This window comes from Fonsecaea pedrosoi (genome assembly GCF_000835455.1).
Source record: "Fonsecaea pedrosoi CBS 271.37 unplaced genomic scaffold supercont1.2, whole genome shotgun sequence".
In the NCBI taxonomy this organism is placed as follows: Eukaryota; Fungi; Ascomycota; class Eurotiomycetes; order Chaetothyriales; family Herpotrichiellaceae; genus Fonsecaea; species Fonsecaea pedrosoi.
This window is the reverse complement of record NW_013550614.1, coordinates 1,637,758-1,653,682: the sequence shown is the minus strand read 5'-3', so window position 1 is coordinate 1,653,682 and position 15,925 is coordinate 1,637,758. Positions and strand designations below refer to the sequence as shown.

The 15,925-nt window shown below is 53.3% G+C and overlaps 5 protein-coding genes across 5 annotated transcripts; 2 read left to right on the top strand and 3 right to left on the bottom strand.

The window, feature by feature from the left end:
- Window positions 1–2,450: 2,450 nt before the first annotated feature.
- On the top strand, window positions 2,451–4,991 carry Z517_02561 (uncharacterized protein; the record flags this gene model as incomplete). Its single annotated transcript, XM_013431670.1, has 2 exons — window positions 2,451–3,254; window positions 3,306–4,991. The coding sequence occupies 2 exons, from the start codon at window positions 2,451–2,453 to the stop codon at window positions 4,989–4,991; spliced, it is 2,490 nt and encodes an 829-aa protein (XP_013287124.1).
- A 765-nt stretch (window positions 4,992–5,756) lies between these two features.
- On the bottom strand, window positions 5,757–6,719 carry Z517_02560 (3-demethylubiquinone-9 3-O-methyltransferase; the record flags this gene model as incomplete). The annotated part of the gene is made up of 1 exon (XM_013431669.1): window positions 5,757–6,719. The coding sequence occupies one exon, from the start codon at window positions 6,717–6,719 to the stop codon at window positions 5,757–5,759; it is 963 nt and encodes a 320-aa protein (XP_013287123.1).
- A 1,288-nt stretch (window positions 6,720–8,007) lies between these two features.
- On the top strand, window positions 8,008–10,007 carry Z517_02559 (uncharacterized protein; the record flags this gene model as incomplete). The annotated part of the gene is made up of 2 exons (XM_013431668.1): window positions 8,008–9,018; window positions 9,066–10,007. 2 exons carry the CDS (start codon window positions 8,008–8,010, stop codon window positions 10,005–10,007), a joined length of 1,953 nt encoding a protein of 650 aa, XP_013287122.1.
- A 966-nt stretch (window positions 10,008–10,973) lies between these two features.
- Window positions 10,974–12,064, bottom strand: Z517_02558 (uncharacterized protein; the record flags this gene model as incomplete). Its single annotated transcript, XM_013431667.1, has 2 exons — window positions 10,974–11,872; window positions 11,986–12,064. The coding sequence occupies 2 exons, from the start codon at window positions 12,062–12,064 to the stop codon at window positions 10,974–10,976; spliced, it is 978 nt and encodes a 325-aa protein (XP_013287121.1).
- A 1,119-nt stretch (window positions 12,065–13,183) lies between these two features.
- Z517_02557 (uncharacterized protein) lies at window positions 13,184–15,122 on the bottom strand (the record flags this gene model as incomplete). The annotated part of the gene is made up of 6 exons (XM_013431666.1): window positions 13,184–13,866; window positions 14,001–14,339; window positions 14,415–14,534; window positions 14,585–14,678; window positions 14,733–14,960; window positions 15,027–15,122. 6 exons carry the CDS (start codon window positions 15,120–15,122, stop codon window positions 13,184–13,186), a joined length of 1,560 nt encoding a protein of 519 aa, XP_013287120.1.
- Between the last annotated feature and the right edge of the window lie 803 nt (window positions 15,123–15,925).

Sequence of the window (15,925 nt, the reverse complement as noted above, 5' to 3'; positions counted from 1 at the left end):
TAACATATAGATCTGCCTGCTGTCCGCATGGACCGATTGAGGTCAAAGAGCCACTCCAGTTGGCCAGCTGAGAGGACGAGTGTAGTAGCGGGTTCGAGGATCAAGCACAGCAGTATGCAGCCTCTCCCGTTCGCTAACAAGTGTCCAGGATCCAAAGCGTGACTCCCACTACGGGCTCAATGGATGAAGCACCAAGAGACCGGATTCGCTGATTCTCATGCATCCTGGAAACACAAATAGTGGCAAGCCTGGCAGGTTGCATCGTCTAGACCCAAGGACTTTCCAATGCATGCCCATCAACCTTCCCCAGAGCGGACAGCTGAATGTACTCACATCACACATCTGGACCTGCTTCCCCAGCAAGGTCCAAAGAAGGTCCGAAACGAGGAAGCACGTTGATAACGACCAGCCCGTGCAACACTCTCTTGTGCATATATTTGTCGTGAATTTCAGCTCCTCTCGATCTAGCCACAGCCTGAAGGTGTTGCATGAGAAGCCGCGGGCTTTTGACTGCTGTATGCTGCTTGCCACCGTCACCTCATTACCTCCAATGTGCAAAAAGCCTGTTTTTCCGTCACAGCATTCTGGTCTCGCAGGACGCATTTCGATAGTTTGACTAGTATGGTCGAGCCGGTGAACAATCAACTCTGGAAATGCCATGATGCAAGTCTTGCTGTCGTAGTAAAGAGGAATACGGGCTCCCTGGCCCTCCACCGGACAGAGAACAGGGCCCTTCAGAACCCAAATGCAACAATGTCCGTCGCCTTGCAGAGTTCAGAACCCTAGAAGGAATATTTCATGATCGTGATTGGCTGAGAGGTGACGATCAATGGCCGCGGAAGGTTGCGGTGGCGAGCTGACTAGAGGGCCTGGAACAGCAACAGAGAACAATGGACTTTTATGAAGGGAAGGCGAAAGGATGAAAAGTCGATGCCTTTCCGCCGATCTTTCAGGCTCCTCCAATACGGAGTCTGTGGCGGCGAGCTGAATAATGAGTCCAGAACCTCAAAGGGAGAAAAGCGAGGCTGTTTACGTATGGAAGAGGGGTTCAGGTGTGCTTTGAGGAACCTACATATCAAGCTTATCCCAATCCGAGCTCTCAGCCAGCCACTAAATCCTCCGGGGGTTGACATGGCATTTATCTTTGGACCTGTCTGTGGTACCGAGTAGGGTAGTTCCATCTCCACCCCTGTCCACAATCATACTCAAGCTTCTTTCCCCTTCTCTGGGTTAGCTCACTTGATATACAGGCACTTCGACCTCAACAATAAATGTCTGTAACAGCTGCATAAGTCTCTCGGTGGGGGCAGCGGCCGCAGTCTTTCCATTGACTTTGTCCACAAACTAGACGACCACAACTAGGATTAGCAGGGATTTTCTTTCTCAAGCCTTGTGTAGCCCCAATTTGTTGGGACCGCGCGACTATATTTATTTTGTGGAGGATGGTGCCATGTGATTGGCTCGACGGTGGGCACGTTGTCTCGGGGTAGAACAAGTGAGATTGAAGAGATCGAGGGTAGGGGTAGGATCCAGGTTTATAGATGAATCGTGGTAGCATCGGCTTCGTATCAACGACCAAGGCAGGCCATATCTCCCAATGCTGATTGACTGATTGATGATGGATCAATTGATGAAGCGGCAACAAGGTTCGTGAGCGCAGGCACTAAACATCAACCTCTTCCTCAGATCCAATCAGTCGCTTCATTGTGGGGGAGCAAGTGTGTAACATGACCAGAAGCATTTCTGGAATCCCCCGTCCCATTTCTTGTTTCAAAGCGCGACTTCGTGACACCTTGCCTACTGGTGCATAAATATAAAATCATGAGCCTTGCGACAGGTTGCGAGGAGTCTTGTCTTCTGATGTGTTGGGCGTCGAGTGACGGCGGCCTCTCTTCCCATCCAGGTGTCCAAACCGGACAAGGGATCCTGACCGTGCATTTAGGCACCCATCGTGTGACCATCTGGGCCATCATGCAGACGAACCCAAAAGTACTGCAGTGCTTGTGACACTCTTTGTACCTCGTATATACTGGGGCGTTGTACAGTTTAGATATGTTCCCTACCGAAAGCAGTGGGATTGGATGGGGAGGTTAGCGTTGACTAGATTATTTTGAAGTAAGCGCCCAAACATTCAAAGCGGCACGAAGTTGCACGTGAACTCCGAACAAGAAACCCGAGTTGTGGTAATTACTAGTAGTACATATCATGTTGCCTCCCTCTCTCTCCATGCAATCGTTTCGCATTTGAAAAATACATTGTCAGTGCACTTCTTCCTCCTGTCCAGGTTTTCAAAGAGAGTCCGTTCCTCTCCTTGGTGCCTAGAAATGACAAGCGCCTGGTTTGCCACTTCTAGAACCTTGTTGCATGTGGTCCATGAATGGTCTCGCCTTCTAATGACTGGCACCGACTCTGGATTTGCGCCGTGATCTTTGTCTTAATGCGTGCGCGACATGCCTGACTACTTCTTTCATGTCGCTGTTGAATTATTCACAGATCCCACCCTCAAAGCGAAGCAAACTGACCAACACCAGCCTCCGACCCTGTCGTCCTTTTTCAGAGCCTTAAAGCCCTTCACGAACTCTGGAGGAAGACGCGAATCCCGAGATCCTCTTTTTGACCGCAAGAAAGAATACCTCCTCTCGAGCCGTACTCGCCCACAACAACCAGCGCAGTCGGAACAGACCCCTCGTGACATCTGCCACTCCGATCCCAAGGATCACCGTTTAGACACAATCATTCTTGAAAGTACAGATATGTCGGCATTTTCTGGCGGGAATGAGGAGGGTTCGGTCGCCAGCGAAAACATAATAGGAAAGGGGATTGGTAGTGTGATGTCGGGCCATCACCTGAAAGGACGATACGAACCCTTGGAAAGCCATGATAGCGCAGATGGATGGGGTATTGTTCACCTCTACAGAGATGCGGAAGAGACAGCAGGGCTATACAAGGACTCGGTTTACCGGTCAAGCGACCTCTGGAGCGACGGCCTGCGCAACCCGCCGTCAGGGAAACCACACCCTCCACCAAAAGACGAGGAATGCACAACTCTGTGCATCCTTGCGGTTCCATCATACATGACGCCTTCGGACTTCCTCTCGTGGGTTGGTGAGGATACGAGAAGGGAAGTCAGCCATTTCAGAATGGTGCGCACCTCAAGAGCGAACCGCTACATGGTCCTCATGAAGTTTAGACACGGCAAGAAGGCAAGAGAGTGGCAGCATGAATGGAACGGTAAGGTTTTCAATAGCATGGAGGTGAGTGGCCTGCATCAGCTGCTTGAAAGAGAGATATTGACTAGTCTGCAGCCAGAGACGTGTCACGTCGTGTTTCTTAAGTCGGTGGAATTGATTCAAACTTCATCATCCGCGGACCAGAGCATGGGGCCCAGCTCACCTACGACAAGCTATCCTCGCATGTCCAATGATCCTTTCATCCCAGCCTCTGCGACAACAAAGCCACTTGCACCACGAACCCCGTCGCTTGTGGAACTGCCTACTTGTCCGGTCTGCCTTGAACGCATGGATGAAACCACTGGGCTTTTGACCATTCCTTGCCAACACGTTTTCCATTGCACCTGCTTAGAGAAATGGTCTGGCGGTGGCTGTCCTGTCTGTCGGTACACCCATGACGACTTCTCATCGCGACTAGCCTCATCTAAATTCAAGAGCAAAACATCTGCAGGAGAGTACGAACCATATGATGGCCCGCTAGAGTGTGAGGTCTGCCACGTGGATACAAGCCTCTGGCAATGTCTCATATGTGGGAAGATTGGGTGCGGCAGGTACGAAGGCAAACACGCGTACGCACATTTTGAAGAGAGTGGACACACATTCAGTATGGACCTCGAGAGCAAGCGGGTCTGGGACTATGCGGGCGACGGCTATGTTCATCGAATCATCCAAGACGCCGCGAAACCAGGTGAGAAGTTGGTCGAACTTCCAGGCAGACAACGTGAGCCGACCGCTCTTCAGGGAGAGGAGGATCTCGAGGTTGCAAAAATGGACAATATTGCACTGGAGTACACACACTTGCTCACAAGCCAGCTGGAAAGTCAGAGGGTTTATTTTGAGGAAGTCGTCCAGAGAGCTGTGGACAAAGCCTCAGAAGCAACCAAGAAAGCAGACAGAGCGATAGAGGAGAGTCGCCTCGCTACTGAGAGACTTTCTACGCTGGAAAGCGAACATGACTTTGTCGCCAAGGGTCTTGTCCCAGAGCTGGAAAAGGAAAAAGCACGACTCGAAAAACGAAGTGCCAAGTTTGAAGAGATGGCCAGGACCATCAACCAAAAATACCAAGAAGAGAAAGCGTTGACAAAGTCGCTGATGCAGAGGATTGAGCACTACGAGACTTCACAGGAGACCCAAGTGGAAAAGCTGAAGCAGACAATACAGAAACTGGAGGAAGAAAACGCCACAAAGGACTTGCTTATGGAGGGGCTGAGAGACGAACACCGCGATGCGATGATGCAGATCTCCGCCCAGAGGAAGTTACAGGAGATGGTGGAGAAGGGGGAGCTGGAGCAAGAGGATCTGGAGGGCGCTGTCATCGAGGCCGGGCCCGCTCCAGCTCCGAAGAGAATCTTGCGCGGAGGGAAAGGAAGAAGAGACTTGAACAGTCCAAGCCAGCGCCTTAACATTTCCAAAGACCTCCCTCAACAGCAGGCGGCAACCACCTCCAAACAACAAGTATCCTCTGCCGCCAGAGATACCCCTGAGGAAGCTCACTCTATCTACAACGACATTTTCGGCGAAAGTTCTCGAAGTCAGGACTGGGACGAAGAGAAAGCGAAGAAGATCCTCGACGAGTGTAGGGCAAGACTGCTCGGGGAGGGTCTACTTGTCCCATCAGCGCCGACTTCGACCTCCGCGCACGTCGAGACTGAAGGCAGTAGTGACGCCGAGCCTGACGGCGAGGAGGGCGGTGACGAAGCAGCAAAGCCCAAAGGGACTGCCACGAGGAAGAAGAAGGGGAAGAGAAAAGCCAAAAAGTGAAGGCAAGGCTGAAGCCCAGACTAGCCTCTGCTGGTGGGGAACGGTGATGTGTACTTCATCCAGCATACACTCTCAAAGGTCCCTCTTCCCACGGGAATACCTCTATTGACAATGGAGCCCATGAGCGTCGTACATCTTGGCTTTTTGCCTACAGCCTACAGGTCCTTTGGAGACTCAACAGAATTGTACAATACAAGTGGCGAGAGTTTCTAGATTCGATAATTGAATACCCTCTTGTTGTATCACCGACCGATTCTACTCCCTCTTCTTGGGTAAATAAATGTACATGAATTCCCTCCTGCGCCGAGGGACATCCGAGATATCTCTTGCCTTCCTTCGTAGTGACCTCGTTTGTTTTTATAGCGGAACAATGTTATTTGGTAGTATAGTACAGTGTATGATTTGCTCTGCGTGGGGATTTCGAGGTCGTGTTGATATGTACCTCGTAGTGGTGTCTATATTGTTGGTGGTCACAGGTCATAGGTCACAAGATACGGATTGTGCATTGTACCGGGGCGAGGATTGAATGGGAGTTTCATTCCATCCATGTTGCTGATCGAATGGGATCGAGCTTGTGTGTGTGCGTGAGTGGTGTTAATATACTCGAACGCGGGATATGTCGTTGACTCTTCGGACATAGTGGGCACTATTGGTTGAGGACCACAACCATAAGTCATTCGAATGGTTATCGGAGGTAGATTGGGCCCGATATTTCCAGGCCAGGTCCTCCCCCAAAAAGACGAGGGTTCTTTTCCTTCCTTTTTTTCATTCCAGCTTCTGTATCCCGAAAAAGTAATTCCCAAACTCCTCGCTGCCCTGGATAAACCGCCATCCCAGCGCGGGGACGTAGACGACCCCTTGCGTGACGAATTCTCCCCACCGTCCCGGAGCCCTTCCGGACTCGAAATATCCCCTCAGTTCCGGAGGGTTGATGTACTTGTTCCAGTCGTGTGTGCCGCGCGGTACCACGCCTATCAGGGGTGCTTCGGCGATTAGTTTCGTCGTGAGGTAGGCGGTGGGTGAGCGCGAGATGGTCGATCCGATGAGCCACCCGCCCGGTTTCAGGTGGGGGATGGCGATTTCGAGAAAGGATGAGGGCGAGTCGATGTGTTCGAGAACCTCGAATAGGGTCAATACATCGTATTTTGCTTCGTCATTGGCTTGTGCGGCGAGGTCTTCGATCGCGCAGTTGAGATACTCGAGCTTCCCTGGAGCGGCGAGGGCAGGGTCGGACCGCTGATTCTCCTTTGCAACCTGTATGACATTCGCCGTCGGGTCGATGGCTGTCACGCGCGAAGTCGTGGGGAGGCGAGCGGCAGAAGAGGCGAAGATGCCTCCGCCGCAGCCAACGTCCAGATATGAATATCTCTTCTCGTTCTCATTCTCGGTCGAGGAAGACCTTTGCAGGCACGAGCGGATAAAGTCGTGACGGAGAGGGTTCATCAGATGGAGTAGGCGAGAAGGACCGTGAGGATCCCACCATGAGGAGGCGAGGCGGGAGAAGTGTGTGACTTCGGAGGCAGAGACGGAGGATGCTGTGCTCGCACTTCCTGCGGTAGAGGAGTGAAAGCGGCGGCGCTGTGGGTTTGTACTTTGTGTCCTTGCTCTTTCCCGCATTAGTCTCTGTGAGCATAACCTCGCCATCCGGGGTGTTCGTAGGGCGTCAATCGAGCATGTTGCCGCGCCTTTTGCCGCATGTTGGAGGCGTCCAAGTGCGGTGGCAACCATTGTCTTGCGCCAACGAGTGTTCAGTTGGATGCGTATCTCGAGTCACAGTGGTAGGAAGTGGCACAGCGGATCCGGCCGCTAACGAAGCTCGACATTATCTCCAAGTATCAGCATTTTCTCGACTGGAGTGGGTGGTATTCCTTGTGCAGCGTGGGCAGCCTCGAAAATCATCTCAAAATGTCAAACGTCGAGCCGGAGAAATGGAGTGGATGGAGCCTTGCAGGTGACCGCCACCAATCAGAGAAACGTAACATCGGAGCCTCGTCAGTCAGTACAACATTCCTCAGATCTCAATTCACCATGAACAACACCCACTGCCTAGTGGAGTATCATGCTCACATGTCCGAAGCATGAGGTGCTGCTAACTCTCTAGGAAATGTCAGAGACCGTACAGAAGCCTCATTGTCCTCCCCTCGCACTCACACGAAACCAGAAGGGCGTAATGCAAATGCTTGCACTCATTGAGTGACATCGGTCTCCGGGGCACAAAAGATCAGAGATAACAATATCCGACAGACTTTTTGAGGGTACCAGATGCGACTCTCTCACGGCCTCTAGGGAGTGGAGAGATTATACGAGAGTGGGAAAGGACGTTGATCCGCCCTTCGCGATCCATCACTTTCCTACGAGCGAACAAGTTGACTTCGAAGGCAACGTCGCTAAATGGACCAATACAGCGAACATAACCAATGTGAGAATGGATACGGGAATACCAATTTCAGCGTACTGCGCATGTATCTGGGTGCGGCTTTATTATTTCGCGCATGAGCGAGACCCGACGAGAACCTCCTGTTCAGCTCCACTAGTCACAGTATGAAAGGACACAAACCGATCAAGGAACAAACTCTCGCCCAACAGGTAGTCGAAGCCAGCTGGAATATTGGAAACCCAAGGCAATGGTCGGATCTACAAGTACAAGCACGGACTCTGGCTAGAGCATCCTGTTTAGCCAAGGTCCCGTCTGGATGTGCGCTCGGCAGAAGACAATTAACCGGATGTTTTCGGCATTTTGATTGATGCCGACTCCCCGCATGCTCGATCCCAGGAAACTCGGTAATGCGAATTGTGCATATACAAAGACATTGCGGGCAGTGCACTCGGCAAAGTCTTTCACAACCGTCGTCTTCTTCACAGTAAGCAAAAGCGTTTCGGCAGCTACTTATGGCAGAAATAACCGCGCCGACGAGCCGTCAGATCAGGCGCAGAGCCAATCTGGTGTGTATACGATGCCACCAGAAGAAGGTAGGTTCGACGCTGCGCTTTGTGCTCTTCCATATTGGCGCTATGAATGTTTGACACCCGAGTGACCGGTATCAGATCAAGTGTGACCTCAGCTCGCTCACGACCGACCGCGAATGCAGCAATTGTCGGGCGACCAACTCTAGTTGCTAGTAGGTTTCAATATGCTTGGTCGCTGTCGAGGTCTCCTTACTTAGAACACTACAGTGCTCGACAGTCCCGACGCCGGGGGGCTCACCACCGTTTGAGTGCCAGCTCTTCCGGCATTCCACCATCCGCTACTGAAGATACTGTTGCAGGCACCCCTTTAGATCGAGCCAGCTATACCCCGGCCGATCTGCCCGAGAATGTGTTCAAAGATGGTCAAGCGGGAGATATCAGAGCGGGCCAGTCCTTCGTGAGCAAGGCGGATGATGGTGTTAGCGAGCGATATGGCGCAGAATCCCTTGGCTCTAGGCCAGCTGCAGTGCCTGAAGTTCATCAAGGTCATCGCGAGCGAAGCTATTTGGGACAGTCAGGATTCATGTCCATGTTCGACCATCCATCCCGAGATGACTCAGATCAGAGTATCAGCCCCTTGATAACACCACGTCATCCCATCCCTGAGCTGTCTCTGGTTCTGCGACAGAGTTACGCCGAGACGTTTGTGGAGTACTGCTACCCCTGGTGTCCGGTCCTACACCGTGCAGACCTTCTTGACGATCGATCCCCCTTCGCACGATCCCTACTTCTGCAACAAGCCCTAGGGCTCTTAGGGACCACAATCAATCCCCCAAGACTTTCACATCAAGCTCGCCGTGTACACTATGAGAGATTCAAGGTGCTGTTCCATGGCAACACGGAACGCAATCCGTTGGTGAGGATCGTCGCCATCATCCTGACGTACTGGTGGAGCGCTGGCCCGCCCAGTGTTGTCAGTATGGACAGTCAATACTGGTGGACATCCATAGCAATCCGACTGGCTCAGGAAATTGGCCTCCATCGTGAGGCAACCCCGGGACAGTCGATGCGACTGGGTGAAACAACAACCCTGAGACGTTGTATCTGGTGGACACTATTTGTAAGTCCTTTCAGTTTCTGTTCCCAGCCTTCCTGACCCTCTTGTAGTCAAGAGAACGCTTGACGTCGGTGTGTCAAGGACGCCCGTGCATCATCCACTCCGAGGATACCAATGTCAAACTCCCCAGTCTGGATGAGTTTCCTAGCGATCGGCGAGATCAGGCCGAAATCTTTATATCCTGGGTTCAGGTCTGCGAGATCATCGGTGACCTGTCCAAGCACTTGCGCAATCGCAGCGACGCAAACGGATCTACCTTTGAGCTTGCTCAGAGGCTTATCAAATGGGCGAATGCATTACCGCCACGCTTGAGGCTGCCATTCAGCACCGCGACGACCTCCCATTTCGACCGCAACGTCCACCAGCTCCATCTGCCTTATCTATCGGCCATCACTCTCCTCTACATGAGTGCTTCGACGCAACCACTCCCCAAAGCATATGGTGCGGCCGTCCTCTCGGCTTCCTGCGTTGCGCGTATCTTCGAAGACCTCTTGGCTCGGGGCTCGATTGCATTCCTCCCAGGCGTAGCGGGCTGGTACATCAGTATCGCCATCCTAGCCCTCCTACATGCACGTCGCATCGAGCCTCTCAAAGCGGCCGCGAACGCACAAATCGACATTCTATTCCTTGCTCTAAGGGAGATGTCTCAATTGTGGCACTCCTCAAGGATGTTTTTGTTGGGGTTCGAGAAGCTATTGACCGGCCTCAACCCGGACACAACGACAGCTTCGTCGTCCCAGATATTAGGCAGCCAGCCCGCTCAGGCGCTGGAATTAAACGAGTTGAACATTGCGGATGGCATCGACTACCACGATTTCTTCCCTGGCGCGACGCCCGAGACGACGCAGCTCTTCTCCGTTCTCTTTAACCATCACCCGCCTTCCATTTTTGTGGAGGCAGAATGGACCAACGACCTCAGCTTGCAACTCCAAACCATGTTCGGTCATCCGTACGATGAGCTGGATTTCGGACTTGCTGTGAATGACATTTGAATTTCTATTCCAGATCAATGCTGGCATGAAGCCGCAGGATGGTCCCGACTCACTGCAAGTTGAAGAGAAACACGTACATTGAACAAATGGGCGCGAAGTTGAAGCCGGGAATGGATGGCGACATAGAACGCCCTGCAACGCGCATTGAATTTCCGGTCAGAGTCAATGACCTTGAATGGCTGGCAAGTCCATTTCGTCCCCTGCCAGGACGTAGAAGTCGGCAGGTTTGAGCCCGTCGGCGGCTGGCCCGAGAATACCAACAACGTCGCCGGGGGTGGCGGCAACGGCTCAGAAGGCTGCGGGGCCGGGGGTTTGGTGTTGCGCCTCCTCAAGCAATGAACAGTCTCTGGCTGTCTCGGCATCAGTCGCCTTTTGCCTTTTGCCTTTTGCCTTTTGCCTTCAGGACGTATGGCAACTATTTGTTCATGTTACTGGTCATTTTACGATTGAAGGAGCCACTCGGACATCGTCACTTTACAGTTTCTGCGCCCCGGTGGTGGGAGCTGCGCTGGGGATTGTGGTGATCAAACTTCGTCGACTGAAAGAGTTCGTTCTGTTCGGCGTACGCCTTGTGGGTTTGTCCGCGGTGGCTTGATCTCCCACTACCGGGGTGGCACGAGCTAAACCTCACAAGCGAAGGTGATTTCAACGAGCCGTGGAAGTGATAAGGCCAAGGTCAAGGTCGGACGCCTTGGCAGAGTAACAAACTCGATCCATTATTAGGGCGAATACAGGTCTCACGTTAGAGCTGGCGAGGCTGGCTAGGCAAAGCCTAGTCCACAGATATACATGGCAAAGGACCCAGCACGAATCGCCGATACCAATTTCCCCTCTACAGTCTTGTCCTGACCACGGTCGGTCGGTCGGTCGGTCGGTCGGTCGGTCGGTCGGTCGGCGCGCTTCTGTCTGCCCTTGGTACTATAAATATATGAACACTAGGTAAGGGGTAAACGTGCGCTGAAGCCTTTATCCGGGCACGCTCTTCCTGTCGGCGTCCAGCGCCGCATAGACGTCTGCCATGCCCTCTTCCTTCCTGCTAGTGAAGGCGTGGGGACCAGGCCCCGGGTCGTTCAGCAACGACACCTCCCTCCAGCGGTCCGGGTGGGTGACCTCGAGCACGGTCCCCGGCGGGAAGCGGTCACGGTCAAAGGCGACGGCCATCATGCCGCGGGCGATCTCGTCGGGGGTCGACAGCTTGTCCTTGTCCGGGTCCACGAACCGCAGGGCCTCCGGGTGGTCGTACATGAGCGGGGACATGGTCGGGCCCGGCGCGACGGCGACGACGCGGATGCCCTCGAGGTCCTGCAGCCGCGCCATGCCGCGCGTGAAGTTGCTGACGCCCTGCTTGGCCGCCCCGTACAGCGGCGTCAGCATGCTGGGTTTCTGCGCGCCCGTGCTCGACACGTGCACGATGATGCCCCCCCGCTTCCGCTGCTGCACCCACTTCCGGATCGCGATGCGCGACATCTTGAGCGGGTGCTCCAGATTGATCCGCAGCAGCTGGTAGTGGTCGTCGTCGCGGTCGTTCCAGAAGTTGTTGAACGACGGCTCGTACACCCCGGCCCCGGGACACACGACGTCCGGCAACCCCCCACCGAATTCGCGGGCATAGCCCTCAAACGTCTGCTCCAGCTGCTTCCAGTCCGAGACGTCGGTCTTGAGGAACGCGACACGCGGCGAAGCAGAAAAAGAAGAAGAAGAAGACGCAACGGCGGGAGTCTGTCCGGTTTTTGGAGAAATGGTGTCGCCACCACTCTGGCCGATCGAGTCGAGCCACGCCACCGCCTCGCGATGGAGGCCGAGGTCGCAGATCAGGACGTTACATCCCGCGCGGTACAGGTGCTGGACGAAAGCCAGACAGATTCCTGTCGATACGTGAGAATGCCACACTTGATCGTGGTGGATAGACCGAAGGGGGGGGGAATGTGTGTGTTAGTGTGTGTGTGTGTGTGTGTGTGTGTGTGGGAAATATGAATACCTGATCCACCGCCCGTGACAATCGCCCCTTTTCCTCCGAGATCAACCTGAACCTGAACCTGGCTCTGGACTTGCGCCATCTTGTTTTCTGAGAGACAGACCGTTTTCTTTTCTTCCTTTGTCTTGATATCTTTTTGTCTCCGTTAACTCGGCTAAGTACTGGGTATGAACGACCCACTGAAGCACTTGCTCGCTCGCTGGCTCGGTCACCAACAAACCGACTAACCAGCTGAATGGCTGACTGGCTATGGTCGACTACCCACACACAGACACACCCGGGCAAAGTCTCGAGTAACGGACAGAGTCTAGTCAGTCCACCCCGATTTATTCTGAGGATTGTTTGTGTTTGTATATGTGTGTACTCTACTCGGAGAGTCCCGACACGTCAGATGTGTAAATTGATTCCCCTGTACACAGTACGTACAAGGCGGTTAGATGGATGGGATGGGATGGAATGCACGACGCCCCGATATACTTTTGCGGTTGTTTTAAATGGTGTCCGTCGGTCGGCTATGAGGGACTGCCGCCCGCTTTCGGCTTGAGCTTGGACTTTGTACTTGTAGCTGCGAAATTCCCCCGCAACTCGGGTGAATAGAACTTGCGTGTGGAGAAGCAAGACGAACCAAGGCAGACAAGCGGACGGACAGGAAGACGGGGCCAGATCAGTCAGGCCGGCTACGGGAAAAGAAAAAAAAAAACTACATTATGTGTTGGATCCGTGTCTTTGCCGAAGCCGGCGCTTCTTGGATCCCGCGGGGCATTACATTGTGTCGCACTGCATTTGTATAGCGTTGCGCGATAACGAGGTACTCGCTGATCAGAGTAAAGATAGATAAGTCTGAGTGGGGCAACCTCGATTGAAGTACTCAAATCCTGGTCAGCAACGACTGGCTGAATGACTGACTGACTGGCCCTGACCATGATCCTAAGGAGACTTTGGGGAAAAGTTCAATTTTGAGACCATAACTCCTATCGAGGCAGGTCGTAGTGATTCATAGAATAAATCTGTGCTAGTCCAAGAGATCCTCTCGTCTGAGAATTGCTCGCAGGGCCCAAAGAAGACGAAAATGTCGAGATTTGGAGAAAAACGGATGAGTTCTGGAGAACAGGCTCAATTGGACGGCGGGTTCTCACCATCCGCGCAGTTCGAGCACCTTGAATCTGGCGGGCCCACTGCTCCCGACAACCCTCGGACCAGCCTACAGCGTATACCTGAACGACGGGCTCTTGTCGCCGAGGTCTGCAAGCTGCTCGTCCGTCAAACCCTCCGCGGCCCCACTGCGCTCTCTCTTCTTGTTGATGACTCCATACGAGATCCGCAAAGCAATGATGGCCACCAGGCCGAAGACGACAAACATGATCTCCAGACCGTGGCCAAGCAGATACTTGGGCGCGTCGACGCTGCGATAAAAGTTGCTCGCCATGGCCCCTCCGAGATTGCCGAGACCGATCTGTAGAGCCATCCCGACGCTTCGTTTGTAGCTCCCTGCGAGGTTGTTGGCGATCCAGGTGACGTTGCCCGGAAAAGCGGGGTAGATTCCACAGGTCGCAATGAACACGCCGGCATACACCACGCCAGGGATATCTCCAGCAGCGGAACCGGCGATGGCGATGACGAAGCCAACCAGAATGGCGCACACGGGGAAAAAGATGTAGGGCCAGCGTGAGGCTCCTCGCTTGGTGGCTCTGTCCGAGGCCCACCCGATGATGACGGCCAGAATTGCAGCTGTGATATAGATCGGAACCGTCAAAAGCTGTGCTGTCGCCGACGTGTATCCAAGCTCCTTGATGATTGTCGGCAGGAAGAAAGAGATGCCATACAACGGTACGACGATAGACCAATACATGAAAAGGGACAGGTATATTTGCCAATCCGTCAGAGCTGTGCGAAGGTTAGCTGTGTTCTGAATATCAATTGGTAAACGAGACCACGAGGCTGAGCTCACGAGGCTGAACCAACAAGGTTCTGCGCTAACCTCATTGGTCGTAGAGAGAAAGAAAAGGGTATCCACTTACCTCTGATGACGTATTTCCATTCAAAGTGCTCGCTCTCAGCGACCATTCTTCCGCTCTTCTTGCTCCCTTGGTACTTGAGTCGATGGACAACCCATGCCCTCTCCTCGGTCGTCAGGAAGCTTGCGGTGTCGGGGAAGTCGTGCAAGAGAAAGAAAGCTGCGACGGCAACGACAACAGTTGCAATGCCCTCGAGAATAAAAATCCAGCGCCAGCCTGCTTCGCCAGCGACGCCGTCCATTTTGGCGATGGCGAACGCAAGTAAGCCTGAAAAGGCGCCGGCCACGCTGGCGGCGCTGAAGAAGAGGCTCTGGCGGAAAGCCAGTTCTTCGGTGCAATACCCTGGAGAAGGTGCTGTCAGCATTGCATGTCATGAATAAAGATGGCCAAAGGCTGGCCACAGAAGAGGTTACTCACACATTGTCAGGTAGTATGCAACACCAGGATAGAGGCCAGCTTCGGCGACACCAAGGAATATACGAGCAATGAGAAGGCCGTGGTAGCTTTGAACAAGACCCATCAAGGTCATGACCGTGCCTAGCTTTGTCAGCTTGATGATCTCTCTGCCAACGCTGCAAAAGACGTACCCCACGCTACCATGATGGATGGCAACCAAACGGAAGGCCTGAGGCGCTTCAAAAGCAAGTTTGAGGGAATCTCAAATGCACAGTATGTGAAGAACTGGTGACGATTGGCATTAGTCTGTGGCTGTACTGGCACGGGACCAAAACTCACAAAGACGGTCGCGCAAAGGCTGTATTCTGGCCCGGAAAGACTCAGGTCAGTCTCCATGCCTTCGATCTTCGCGTTGCCAATGTTGCCTCGGTCGAGGAAAGACAGCAGGTATAGGATCGCCAGCATGGGTATCAGGCGCAAATCCATTTTCCGTAGGACCTTCTTGGGGTCGACGTGTGAGGTGTCCACCCCCTCGCCAGTCCAATTTGGATCATGGTGCTTTGATTTCTATAGCGGCAAGGAGGTGTTAGCTAACGACGAGCAGGTAGAAGCTCAAGGTCTTCGATTACATACAGCATGCTCATACACCACGTCCTTCTCGTGGATCGATGGCTTCTCCACACGCTCTTCGGACCATTTCTGGGGCGTCGCGGAATCAGTCTCAGCCATGATGGACTGTAGTGCTGGGTTAGGAAATTTGTTGTAGCCTCAGTGACTGTGTGACAAGACAGACCGAGGATGGAAGTGCTAATCTCGAGGAAACGGCAGGAAATTTATAGATACGTCAACGCTGTCCAGGGTCAAACCGTTGCGTGTGAGCCTCTGACATGTGCCCAGGCCCCCGGAAGCGAAGGGCCCTGCCAATCGCCAACTCCACGTTTCTCCGCGTGCTTGTAGGAGATATACCCCTCTGGGGGTATTCCTAGCGGGAGCGAATATCTTGGCGGAAGACTCTCACTGGCGGAGAATGGAGCCCAAAAGACCGGACCCGAAGGCATTCGCTAAAGAAGGGATTGTCATTGGCTGGATAGCTCAAATCTGACGCCCCAACGTGGTGTTATTGCCTTCAGCCAACGGATAAGCTCCCGCACAAGGTTGTTTTCGGATCCGGATGCAACATCAGGGGGAGAGGCAGCCTTCTGCATCCAAACCGCAAAAGGACATCTTTCGCGTGGCAACCCGCACTCAAACGTTGGGAAAAAATACACAATTTGCCATCGGACAAATGGCTGTGTAGAGAACTATTGCTGATTAGAACCAGTGGGTAAATATTTCCAGAGATGAGGATCTCCTTACCCACAGTAATGCATTGTCACTTTGCGCGGCCAATTGTTTCACTTGCCACTTCTGAAAAGACCGAGCCAGAATGTCCAGATACTGTTACCTTGTACCAGCCTCAGCAATCCGTGGTCGTCGGATATGGACAGGGGGTGGCGTGATCTCGTCAGTTGATTCTTCAGGTCTCCAGCGAT